The following is a 13,216-nucleotide window of genomic DNA, read 5'->3' as shown; positions in this document are numbered from 1 at the left end:
CACACATTATATATATATATATATATATATATATATATATATATATATATATATATATATATATACACACAAACACTTTGCACAGGGGCCCAGAAGGAAAGTCCAGTGTGTCTAGGCAGGGGCAAACTCAGAATTTTTAAGAAGGGGGGGGGCAATGTTTGAATTCAGGACTACTCCAAAAAAAAAAAAAAACACGATAAGCCTTCAACATACACTTTTTTAGTCTAGTCAAATTGTTTTTCAAAATACCATTGATACCGCGCATCAAACTAACATTGATACCGCACATTAAAACTAGCAATGATACCGCACATCAAAATACAATGCTGTTTCAACTGATAAAATCAATCCTATGTCATCTAGCTAACTTTCAGTTTGTATAGTACCCAGTAACTATAAAATACAATTGAAGTAAAAAGTATAGTATATTTAAATAAAGAATATATATCCTATATTTTTATATATAATTAGCTGAACGCCCAGTGTTATTGGAACTCACCACTCAGCTGCAGGGCGGCAGTGACAATTTCCACTGTCTGGCTATGCCTGGGAGGTGCTGCTGCGGCTGTGCATGCAGCTCCAGTCCGGCAGTGATAGTCTATACAGCTGTTGCGAGGTGCTGTACAACGGGTTTAGCATGTTTACATCCTGTTGCCTGCTCATCCGTGAAGGTGGGAGGGGGGTTTAGGAATAGGGGCTGATTTATCAAAGTGCAAGAAGCCATTTTGCTTTAAAAAAAACTGATGTTTTTGCTGCGTAAAATACTAATGGGGTTAACGTTGGTGATAACCCCTGTTGGGGGAACCTATTTATCAAGCACTATTAATAGCACTACACTATTTGTGTGATTATCTATTCACCCACATACACAAAAAAAATGCTTTTTTTTTTTACAATAAAGATAATATTAAAAAACTGAACATACATGTACATGATTAAAAGTGATTGTAATTTCTCTCTTTCTTTCTTCTTCTTGTGCCTTTGCTCTTGTCTTCAATAATGGCTGCAGGGGTGAGTGTTTTTCATGCCCTGCCTCTAAATGGGAGCCTCCTACTGTATTGGAAGCTCCCATTGTATTGGTGGGCAAGCCACCATTATATAAAAAAATATATATATTAATTTTTTTATTAATGATTTATTTATTTAAATATATATATATATATATATATATATATATATACACATATATATATATATATATATATATATATATGCACATATGCATTTATTTATTTATAAATATTTATTCACTTTTACCTACTTCATGGGAGCCTCCTAGTGAGATTGAGGCTCCCATGTATTTGATTGATTGGGGCTGCCCCAATCATATTCAGAGGGAGCCGGTACTGGGGGGAGGAGAGGCAGGGCACCCTGACACCCTGGCCCTCTCTGATTTGCTGCTACAGGGCTCCTGTAGGCTATGGCAGGAGCCCTGTAGCACTTCTATAATGGCTAATGTTTTGCCCTGTATATGCGGTGCTGTCCGCAGCCGGGCCCCTCCCGGCCGTGGATGAATGAGCTGTCATCCACCCAGCCGGGAGAGTGTACGCTGCAGTGCCACTCCCCCCACTCCACCCCCCCCTCCCGCCCGTAGATGCATGCGGTGCCTTCCGCATATACTGAGTATTACCCAGCGCACAGGCGGCCGCATAAATGATGGCCCGGCCCTAACTGGTGTCAGACAGAGCGGCCCGGGGGGCAGATGCCTCCCCTGCCCCCCGGCCCAGCCCGCCCCTGAGCATTGATCATTGTGGACATTCAATTGTAAAATCTGAAACCTGTTAAAATACAATTCACATTGTAGACAATTGGTTTTCTCACGTTGGCTTCAAATCCCCTAGATGTTCATTTCTAACAATAGCTGGTTACTCCATCTGTTGAATGGAGTTAACCCTTCCAACAGTTGATTGAGCTCAGCCCGAAGACTCTCATCTGCATACAAAACACAAATAACATCACTCATTGCAGGCAGAGCTTGTTTTCCCATTTTTAACTGCTGTAAGAAATGGACCTTGGCACATACTGGGTCATTTCCAAACAGGTCAATGTCCAAGACATGCATTCCCTTTGCTAAAGGAACTGGGTAAGGAGGGGTGCCAAGGCTGAGGAACCCAGGGGAAGAGTTATTTATTGATGATAGAAGTGGATCAGAAGTGTGAGGGGACTGAGTAGTAGATGTGGGGTCAGATGCAGGAGTAAGTGTAGCTGGAATAATCACACTGTGTTCCTTGCTGGGTTGACATATTTTTATGTCACTCTTTGTGTTATTACAGGAGGAGGCTAATGACTCACTTATACCACATGGGTGTGAGTAAATACAAACAACCTTCTTTTCTAAAAGTAGCTCCAGGTTGGCTCTGTGGGTAGTAATTGGAAGAAATTGCTGGATCAGTATTTCCCCAGGAAGCAGCTCTTTTGCTATCTTAGTTCCCTCAAAAAGCTTAAGCACCTCAGTAGGTCCAAGTACACAGTGATTTTTGGATGTTTGTAAATTGTCCACTCGACATTCCAGCAACTTGAGCGCTCCTTCCAGCTGGTCAGAGGGAAGAAGCACCGATATGACAGCCTAATGAAGTACACATAGAACAAATGAGAATGTATCCAAAGCTGATGAAGTAGAAATATAGAAGAACAAATTTCAACAGTAAACATGATAATTAGGTGGGTGGTAAGAGAGATGGACATGGAGCACAGATGAGAATTTTAGCAGATTCATTTGGTGTTCATAGAAGAATTAGTATAGGAGGATAGATTGGAGTGGGGATATGAGTGAGTGTAGAATTATAGCTCGCTGTGAAGATGAGAAGGGGTGTAAAAACATAGCTTGTGACGGAGACAGTCTGGTGTAGAGTCAAAAGCGACTGTAGTAGGATAGGTTAAGATTAAGTGTAAGAGTGTAGTGTTGGGTAATGGAGACAAAAGTGAGAGTGGGAAGGACACTTTTTTGTGGTACTTTATAAATGATCCTTTAATTTTCTTTCATTTGTATCCTCTCTTATTATTCTGTCCCTAATCCTAATTTTCTTTATCTCTCACAAAATCCGAGGTAACGCATTTTCACTCATAGGAAGTTTAGAATTGTCAATCTGAATCTGCGCTAACCAACACCAATAAAAGATGGCAGCAATACTGAATGGAAGCCTAAGGTCTAATCTTAAGGCCAGAAACATTTTCAATTGGAACTTTTAAATTTAACTGCATCAAATCCTCTATAAAGGGCACCAATTTGATATCCCTGTACCCTGGATGAACAGATAACTAAAAATGGGGGTTGGGATTTATATTAAATCAATGGGTTGCTCTTTTTCCATAATGAGTAACCTTTCACATGTTTTCTTTTCACTCACTGTTATTGCTTAGGATTCCATTCATACTGCACTAACAAAAATTATTTATTTTAATATCCTACTTAAAGGAATTTGTTTCTGCCTCGGTAACTTGTTGGCATGTCGGTGCGGATTGGGTGGCAAAGTTGGGTGGATTAGGTGTGTGGTGAAATGTTGGTGTGAATATTTTGTTGTATTAAGTCTTAGGAGGAATGGGAAAGCCAATGTGTACAACCTAGACGCAAATGTGCTCTAGTAGATTTTAATGTATATCTGTTTTATTTGTATAATATACACTTTTTGTAGTTTGCATGTGCAACAAAAACAAATGTAAACATACATTCATATACAAATTTCTGAGCATCTTCCACTTACGACTCCTTACAAATGGAAAGTAGAATGAAGCAGGGATGGGTTGGGCAAGCATAGGTCTGTTATAGGAAGGGTTCACATAATTGCCACTCAAGTCAATCTGAACACAGATGCAGATGTACTTGTCAGGAGACGTATCTCTTGCTGGTGCTGGAGGGCTGGTGCAAATACCTGTGATGATGCTGGCCATGAGCAGCACTATCTAACCGCTTCTTATATGCTGCCAACACATGATCCCTACAGATGATAGTACATAAATCAGTAGGGAGGTGGCTATATTATATGAATTTATGGCTGTTGATTTGCATAACAAAATTGGTATTTCCATTTGGACTACTGCACGAAAGAAGATTACCATTTGATTTTTAAAGGTAAAACCACAGATGTTGATATTTAATTTAATTGTATTTCTATTTTGTATTTGTGTTTGCCTCTTGTTACATTTTTTTTATTAAAAACACAACTCTCATTAATTAATAACTGTTAAGATCCTTTTCTCTCTGATGTATATGATACAACAATGCGGCTTTAGCATGTAACACTTGCCTACACTATATTTGGGTGTAGTTATACTTGTACACCTGAGATATGTCTACTGTTTTCTATCTGGATATATATTGAGATGTTCCCAAATGACCATATGCATGTAAATACTATTTTCCTTACCTGCATCTTTATTTGCGCACGGTCGGGCAAAAAATACGACCAACTCATAAGTCACAATGTGTGTTTTGCACAAAGAAAGTAGAAATAAAAGTCGAAACAGGCTGGATAATTATCAATCAGAAGTAACATGAAGACACGTAAGAACAAGAGATGATAAGAATGATAATAAAGAGATAAAATCAACCTTGGAATTGAGCAATGTGTACTTCTTTAGCATGGAGGGTGGAGGATCCTGTCCACGGGTTAGACGGATTGTTTTAACCTCAGGGTGGTCAGAATGTAGGGTGTCTATGCAAAACTTTTCCATTACACCAGCAACTCCACGTCCTCTTAACCAAGGGGCTACTCGAAGGCCTTCCAGCACTGCGGTGACTCCACCATCAACCAGTAAGAATGACTCAAAGCCCACCTGAGTGGAGAGACCCCCAGTGAGACATACATAGCCACCATATAGCAATTTAAACTTATACACAGTTCATGGATTTGTGGAGAGGTTACATACATAGATACTGGACCAATGATGACTGAATTTCAGGGAGAGAAGAAAGCCACATAGTCACCTCAGATGTTCATAATTTAATATCATTTTTACATTTTCTTTCTTATTTTCATCTGCACTTATGCTGAGAGTGGAGAAACGGGTATGTGTGGGGTGGAGGGCACATAACTGCACTATAAATCTATAATCATGCTTAATTACTCTTCACTCTGGCTGGTCACCCACGGGTATCTTCCTAGGCCAGGGAAGCCTACCCAGTACCTTCTAAGGTTCTTATTAGTCACTCAGGCAAATGGAATTTGAAAAGTACAACAGTACATTTATTGTAATAAAAACAATCACTAGAATATTATGTACACACAGTAAATAAATGCCAGGCAGGTGCACCACATCATCTGTCCCTTACCCCACTAGCTTAAGCAGTTACAGTCAGCTGGCTTTCCAGACTTGACGACCCATGGATCTGACGATCTATTTCAGTCGTAGAGCCACCAGCCACCCTGCAGCTTCCAGCCATCAATTCCCAGAATGAACATCATCTCCCCCTTTAGTGGCTCCTTATATCTCGGGTCAAATTTCCACACTGCTTTCCCCTCCCTGGGCAAACCCCTGGGTCTCCCCTTGTAAAACATTGTTGAGTCCTGGATTACGGGGTTGGAGATGGGAGCGGAGATGAGCTGTACTTCCACAGAAACTTCCCTGCCAGATTGTAGACCAAACGTCTGGAGTAGTCTTGGGAGAACAATGGATACTAATTAGCCTTCCCCCTCATCAGTATTTTGCAACCTGATCCCTACCCATAACCCACCTAACTTCACTTGAAGGACAATGAATAACAACCTCGCTGCCACATCAACAATATACAATAAACAACATACATATTTACAATGAGCTACAATGTCCCCTTATCCACATGTAATTAGACACTGCAGTTGTATTCTGTTCAGCTGGGGAACAAAAGCAAGGGCTATACAAAGTACATGCTATAATCCACATTTTGTGAGAAACGAGGAACAAGCTGGTTAGGGTGTTACCAAACTCATTTTGTCACAGGCTCCCTTCCAGACCACTAATCCCAAATTGCCCCCACATACCACTCAGACCCCCCACTTGCTCAAAAAATTCCCTCACATGTCATCAGACACCCCACTTGCCCTTAAAATGGCCACATGATATTCAGCCCTTCAACTTGCCATAAAATACCCCCACATACCACTTAAACTTCTCAACATTTCCCCACTCACTGGGAGTAGCTTTGACCATCAATTTGCTAATTTAATAACCACTAATTAGTCATTAATTAAATTATTAATTGAAATTAATTTTATTAATACCACCATCCCTAAATGTAATTCCAAACCTTGTTAATGAAGTTCAGTCAATTTAAGCAGAGGAAGGAGGAAGACCATGTGATGTGGACTGGACGGCAGCCCCTACTCAACCTCCTCCTCAAATATGCTACGTTTTGTGGAGGAGGTCATGTGATTTGAAAGCCCATTGCTCAGATCACTTTCAGTTTTATTCTCTGCTTTATGAGATAAGGCAGAGCATAGGTCAGAACAGGGCTATAGGGCTGAGGGCTTACCAGTCTCCTGGCAGCCATGGATGTCTGTTACAAATAAAAATAATTAGTGAACTCTATGAGAGTCTCTGTCAAAAACAGAGTAGAAATGGAGTTAATGAATACCTATGTCAAAGAATCTATTAATTTTATACAGATTGTCTTGTGAGCTCTACATGGATAGGGGGAAGGAGGTGTGGTAGCACCACAAAACATCCTAGGGAGGCACGAAAAACAGACATATTTATATGAAAAGCCACACCTATTTATATAATAAAGACTTTTGCAAAACATTGTACAGTCAAGTCTCACTTCAACCAAATGATGTCCTCTCTCATACTCACTACTTTCCCCTCACTCTTGGCCAGAAACATCCTCCGACGAGGGTCCTTCAGCCATGCATGGTATCTATGAGGCAGATAGTCTGTTCCGTTGTATATTCCACTAGAGATGGACATCAACTCATCGTAGTCTTCAGCGGTGGCAGGTAGGAAATGTATTTGTGCCGACATTCTGAAAATATGTGTCCGTTGACTGTTGCAGCTGCTAACACAGAGACAGAAGATTGCATAGAAGTGCAAAGTTTATAAAATCTGGCACTCCCTATGCCCAATAATAAACTATAAAGTCAGTAGAAATTATTAACTACTAAAGCACAAAAGGACAGAATAGCAAAAAAAAAATCTGAAATTTGTTTGATCAACCTAGTAAAAGTTATACAATGAAAGCAAATATTTTACTGTACATTAGCAATGTTGAACTTTATTAATGAAAAATCCTCATGTTTCACTTAAAATGCTTAATGGCTGATATCTCTCACTCCACTTAAACCTCTAAATGACTTATTTAACTTTTTTGAGTAATTGACACGAGACATAATTGTGGCAATAATAAAAGGAGTTTATTTTGCACACCAAATATGGTGGTGGAGAAAAGAGCACTCAGTACGACACACGCCAGGCAACCAGGGTATCCCAGCATTTAACCCATGGGACATCGCAAATGGGTGTGGTTATCCAAGCAGCACCCTGGCGCACATATCTATATTACCGAGACCCTCAATCCCGGCCACTACAGAACCTGTAACTCTTCTGGGCTGATAAGTGCGCAACCTTAAATCGGCCCACAGGGGCGGTACTTGCAACAAAACTATAGCCGACTCATCGAAGAAAGGCAGGTTCAGGATGCCCAATACCGCAATGTGTGCCCCAACCACTGGCCCTCGACTGCACTGTGTTTTCCCGCAACGCGCCATTCAGGGCCTCCATGAGCAAATGCCAGACACATCAGGAACTGTCAAGAGATTACCAGAGAACAGCCAGAGCAGGTACTGAGGTATCCGTAGAGCCCGCACAATATATTATCAGGCTGGCCTGGTTCTGATAGATACTTGGTATTCCCAGGTTTGCGTCAAAATCCCCTAGATATCCATTTCTAGTACCATCTGTTCTCTCGCTAGGCTGAATGGAGTTAACCCCTCACAGAAATGATTGAGTTCAGTCCGGAGACTTTCCTCGGCATACATGATGCAAATTATATCACCCGCTGCAGGCAGAGCTTGTATCCCCATCTTTAAGTGCTGTAGGACATGGATCTTGGCACATACCGGGTTATTTCCAAACATATCAATATCCAAGCGGTGCGTGCCCTTTGCAAAGGAAACTGGGAATGGAGGGGTACCAAGGCTAAGGAACCCAGGGTAACAGGCATTTTTTGATGAGAGATGGAGAGCAGATATATCAGGAGACTGAGTACTTGATGTGGAATCAGATATTGGAGTAATGGGAGATGCAGTGATTGCAATGTGTTCATTGCTGGGCTGACATTTGTTTGTGTCACTAATAGTATTATCACTAGAGGGTGCTAGGAAACCACTCAAATCACACAGGTTGGAATAGACCCAAACAATTCTCCGTTCTAAAAGTAGCTCCAGATTGGCTTTATGAGTGGTGAGAGGAAGCCAGCCTTGAACCAGTCTTCCTCCGGGAAGTAACTCTTCTATCTTTGTTTCCTCAAAAAGTTTAAGCAACTCAGTAGGTCTAAGGACAGAGTGGGTTTTGAATCTTTCGAAATGTTCCACTCTACATTCCAGCAATTTGAGCACTTCTTGAAGCTGGTCAGAGGGAAGAAGCACCGATATGATAGCCTAATGAAAAACACATTGAATATATGAGAATACGTCAAAAGCGAAAACTGTAAATACAAAGGAACAAATGTCAATAGCAACCATGATTATTAGATGGGGGTTAAGATAAAGTGGAGGTGGTGCACAGATAAATAAAAAATAGTTTGATGCGGAGGGAAAATAAGGCAAAGAAAGCTTAGTGTGAAGGTCATAATGAGTTCAGAGGTAGATTATGGTATGGAAAAAAGGAGACATTGTAGCAGACTAAGTTGGTGTAAGGGGATAGGTTATGATGGAGATATGATTCTGTGTAGTATAGCTTTCTGTTGAGATGAGAAGGGGTAAAATAGGACAGCTTAGGGTGGAGACAGGCATGAGTGTAAAAGTATAGGCTGGTGTAGAGGTGGAAGTGAGTGTAGAATAGTAGGTTTGGGTGGAGATAAAACTAAGTGTGAGAGTATAGCCTAGTGTGGAGATAGAAGTGAGTGTCAGCTTGGGCATAGAGATAAAAGTTAGTTTAGGAAGATACCCTGGTGGAGATAGCAATGAGTCTAAGCAGGTGCATAATCTATAGGCAAGAATGAGCGTAATAGGATAACTACCAATCAGTAAACTGTCTGTGTATGAGTTTAACTTGATCTAAAAATAGAAGTCAATGTGAATTAAAAAGATCAAAGAAGAGTAAGCAGATCTCTGGCTTCAGGTAACTTAGAAAGAGAAACTGAGACAGGGTATTGAAGAGAGTTAATAGAAAGGAGGACAATTATTTGGTGCAGAACTTTGATATAAAGTACATTTTATGCCAGGAATGGATTATATCTTCAGAAGAAACCACAATGTGCTTCATGCCTGCTTAACTGCTGAACTTGTTTGGCAGCTATCCCTAGATATCTATGATTCTATCATACTGTTAGGTAATGGGATCAAATTGGTGTCTACTTGTCTTCTATACATGAAAATCTTACCAATAAATACTATACGGTGGTTACAATATTGGATACACACTGTGATTGTTATTCAACCTCTTAAGTGACACCAACTGCCAGGATTCTATATTTCCATAAATCATCTGTTTCAGAAGTTATCTCCACTCCCAATTTCCCGTGTGCCCGCCTGAAAACACAGTATGCGTGTGACATATTACATCAGTTACTGGTGTACTGCATATATTAATATCTATGTACCCTTCCCCACCACTGAGCAAGAAATGGTCCCATAAATGGTTGTTCCTCCGCTAAACCAAATGCTAGGTGTCAATAGCTCCTCCTCACGCAAACTCACTTCCTTCTCCACCCTGTTCTGCAGCAGTTTATTGTTAAAATTAATTATTTTATGGAATGTTAGCAACTTTGTACTTTACCTCTTCTTTTGTGTATTCTCATCACAATGACTCAATGTGTTCTAGAATGTATACTATTATGCACCCCTCCACAATCCTAGCATAAAGCAACAGGACGAGATATAGAATAGGGAGGTAGTGGAATGTATCGGGAAGGGAGGGGTCTGGTATGTTAATAGGAGAACAGAATGGAGTAAGAGAGTGCATCAGGGAATAAATGGAACAGATGATTACATGGATAGCAGAGGGGCCTGGGCAGTATAATTTTGCTGGTAATTACATGGAGGAGACCATTAATATCTTTTGTGCAGCCAGCTCGCAGAAGATGTCGGCAATCTATCTGAAAAGAAGGAAACTGGGTAGTCACAAGCTCCTGCTCATCTGGTCATTTTTTCATTCAGGCCCTCTTCTTGACCACCAGGACTGAGCAGGAGGAAGAAGAGCATCAGCGGGAGACTGCAAGACATTGGGAGACCAGCTGGATCACATGGACGTTGGACCCAAAAAATGTTTTTCTATTTTGGGTGGAATTATCCTTTAATGGCCTGTTGTATTTTGTTCCTCAAAAATCTTATTCTGTATATGTTACTTGTTTAGGAAGGTCTTCCTTCTATTGCATATTAAAATACTTTATTATGCGATTTATACATGGAATCATGAACAGAAATAGTAAAGACTTTTTTTCCACCAATGGTTACTGGTTATTGTAATGGACCATTTACACTGATTTATCCCAATCTTTAATTATAAATGTGTGCACTTTATTGAGGAACTAATGGAGTTATATGTCGAGAGACAAGTAGAATTTAATTTTCCTAATTAAAAATTACCATGATTCTGACCCCGAGACCAGATCTCAGACAGTCATTTAGCGCTGCTGACTATTTATGTAGTAAAACAAAAGTGTATTTGACAACTAAGGACAGAATAAATATATTGTATTCAGGGTATATAGACAGACCGACATTATGGCTTTCACTGTGAGATAGAGATTATATATATTTCTGTAGGTTGTTAGCTGTGCCTAATGTTAAGCAACTATTGCAGGTATGACCTAATAGACATTGTCCTATGTGAATGTGTCTAAAAAAGATAAAGAAAGGAAAATAGCATGTGTACCATTGTTTTTCAAGGTACAGCAGTATAGGAAAAGCCAGGTATTTTGTACCCCCTAATCTAATGCACAGGGGGCTTACAGTATGGTAAAACCATTCCTTCAATAGTTCCAATGTTCTTGAATTTGGTGGCAAGTTTGGGTGGATTAGGGCTTTGGTTATATTTTGACATATTTTCTTGTTACTTTCAGAGTTAGGATGTATGGTAAATCCAATGTGCATATTCTTGACACAATTTATATGAAAGTAAAAACAGACTAGGTAGGTAGTAAATAGAAGTGATATGAAGTCAGGTAAGAACCAGAGACAAGTAAGGACATGAGACAGGCAAGCATCAGAGACAGAATGGGGATAATGAGATAGAAACAACCTTGGAATTGATCACTCTGTACTTCTGTAGCATGGCAGGTGGAGGATCCTCTGCACGTGTCAGACAAACTGATTTAACCTCAGGGTGGTCAGAACGCAGGGTGTCCATGCAAAACTTTTGAATTAAACCAGCTACCCCACGTCCTCTTATCCAGGGGGCTACCCGAAGACCTTCCACCACCGCAGTAACGCCACCATCAACCAGTATGAATGATTCAAAGCCCACCTGAGTGAAGAAACCTCAATGACACATGTATACCCATCATGTAACATATATCACATAATAAGTCCAGCTTGTACTATAGACAGGCCTGGATTTGTGGAAAAGCCAAACAGAGTAAGCTTGGGCCTAGTGTGGCTGAATTGAAGGGGCAGCAGACAGCCACTTAATGTCACCACAGGTATTCATAATTCAATATCTTGTCTTATTTTATTTGTATTTGTACTTCTGCTGAGACATATGACATAAAACAAAGAATACGTCAGACCAGGGGCACAGAGCTGGGGATCAATGGTGAAGGTTTGCTAGGTCTCTGGTGGCTCCGGGAATCCTATTACCCACTACTAGATTAGTGATCTCTATTTCAGCTTATGTTTTGCCTCGGTCAAAAAATGGACGACAAACTGAATTAAATATTTCCCATGAGCACAGGCTCTAATATTTTTATACATAGATGAAGCTCTGCATGGATGGGGGAAAAGGAAGGGGGTAACAGCAAATAGTATCCATGAGAGATCACAAAAAAATTATAACTGTTTATATGAAAATACTTCTGCTAAAAATTAAGTTAAGTCTCACTCTCATGTCCTGTCTCATACTCACTACTTTCCCCTCAGACTTGGCCAAAAACATCCTCCGACGAGGGTCCTTCAGCCATGCATGGTATCTATGAGGCAGATAGTCTGTTCCGTTGTATATTCCACCAGAGATGGACATCACCTCATCGTAGTCTTCAGCGGTGGCTGGTAGGAAATGTATTTGTGCCGACATTATGAAAATATGTGTCCGATGAGCGTTGCAGCTGCTAACACAGAGACAGAAGATTGCATAAAAGTGCAAAGTTTATGAAATATGGCATTCCCTATGCCCAGTAATACACACCCAGCTCATTAAAGTCAGTAGAAATTATTAACTACAAAAGTACAAAAGGGCAGAATAGCAATAGTTATACAATTAAAACAAATGGGTTACTGCACATGATAAATGTTGGACTTTATTAGTGAGCAACCCTCATATTTCTCTTTCCCATTGTAATCTGAACTCTTATATTCTCTATGTCACCAAGAACATTTTAGTGCAGATTAGGTTTCTTTGATAAGGTTAGAAATAGAGGATGGGGTATTTGGGAAAGCAAAGTCCCCAACAAGAATCCCAGACCAGGAGGCCCTAAAGAATGACCAATTACCAGCAAAGAACCCAATGTATTAACTAGTTTAAAGTGGATGGATAATTTTGCTAAATAAATAAAAGCAGCAAAATTTGTAAGCGTAAAGTGAAAGTAAAGTGATTTAAAATACTGTTTGTGACTGCAAACTATCCTTATATATTATGAAGGAAGCAGAATGAGATATTATCCTCAATGCTAGATAATCTGACTGATCTTCAGTAGAAATAATATTTTCTGCGATTAGGTAAAAATTATATTCTGAAATAAATACTGGCTTCAATAAGCGCAGTGAATACTATCAGTTGTTGTCAAATCGTAAGTGCCTATTAGTGATAAACCATGTATAACATCGTCTATTCTAATAGAATCTGAGCCTGCTTTAATTGTAACAGCTATTGTACTAATCCAATGCGGCTCTAAGATAGAATGGTGACCGGCGTGATTTGCTATCTTCCC

General features: G+C 40.0%; 2 protein-coding genes across 2 annotated transcripts; both read right to left on the bottom strand.

Moving 5' to 3' along the window:
• Positions 1-1,837: 1,837 nt before the first annotated feature.
• On the bottom strand, positions 1,838-6,936 carry LOC142150597 (histidine N-acetyltransferase-like). Its single transcript, XM_075205797.1, has 4 exons — positions 6,769-6,936; positions 4,549-4,773; positions 2,272-2,566; positions 1,838-2,205 (listed from the first exon to the last, which is right to left on the bottom strand). Exons 1-4 carry the CDS (start codon positions 6,934-6,936, stop codon positions 1,838-1,840), a joined length of 1,056 nt encoding a protein of 351 aa, XP_075061898.1.
• Positions 6,937-7,765: 829 nt separating this feature from the next.
• On the bottom strand, positions 7,766-12,472 carry LOC142149730 (histidine N-acetyltransferase-like). Its single transcript, XM_075205036.1, has 3 exons — positions 12,196-12,472; positions 11,374-11,598; positions 7,766-8,570 (listed from the first exon to the last, which is right to left on the bottom strand). The coding sequence occupies exons 1-3, from the start codon at positions 12,361-12,363 to the stop codon at positions 7,845-7,847; spliced, it is 1,119 nt and encodes a 372-aa protein (XP_075061137.1). The 5' UTR covers positions 12,364-12,472; the 3' UTR covers positions 7,766-7,844.
• Positions 12,473-13,216: the final 744 nt, after the last annotated feature.

Source organism: Mixophyes fleayi, chromosome 4 (genome assembly GCF_038048845.1).
Source record: "Mixophyes fleayi isolate aMixFle1 chromosome 4, aMixFle1.hap1, whole genome shotgun sequence".
Classification (NCBI taxonomy): domain Eukaryota; kingdom Metazoa; phylum Chordata; class Amphibia; order Anura; family Limnodynastidae; genus Mixophyes; species Mixophyes fleayi.
Note: the sequence above shows the minus strand (reverse complement) of the source record. Positions and strands in the feature narration are given on the sequence as shown.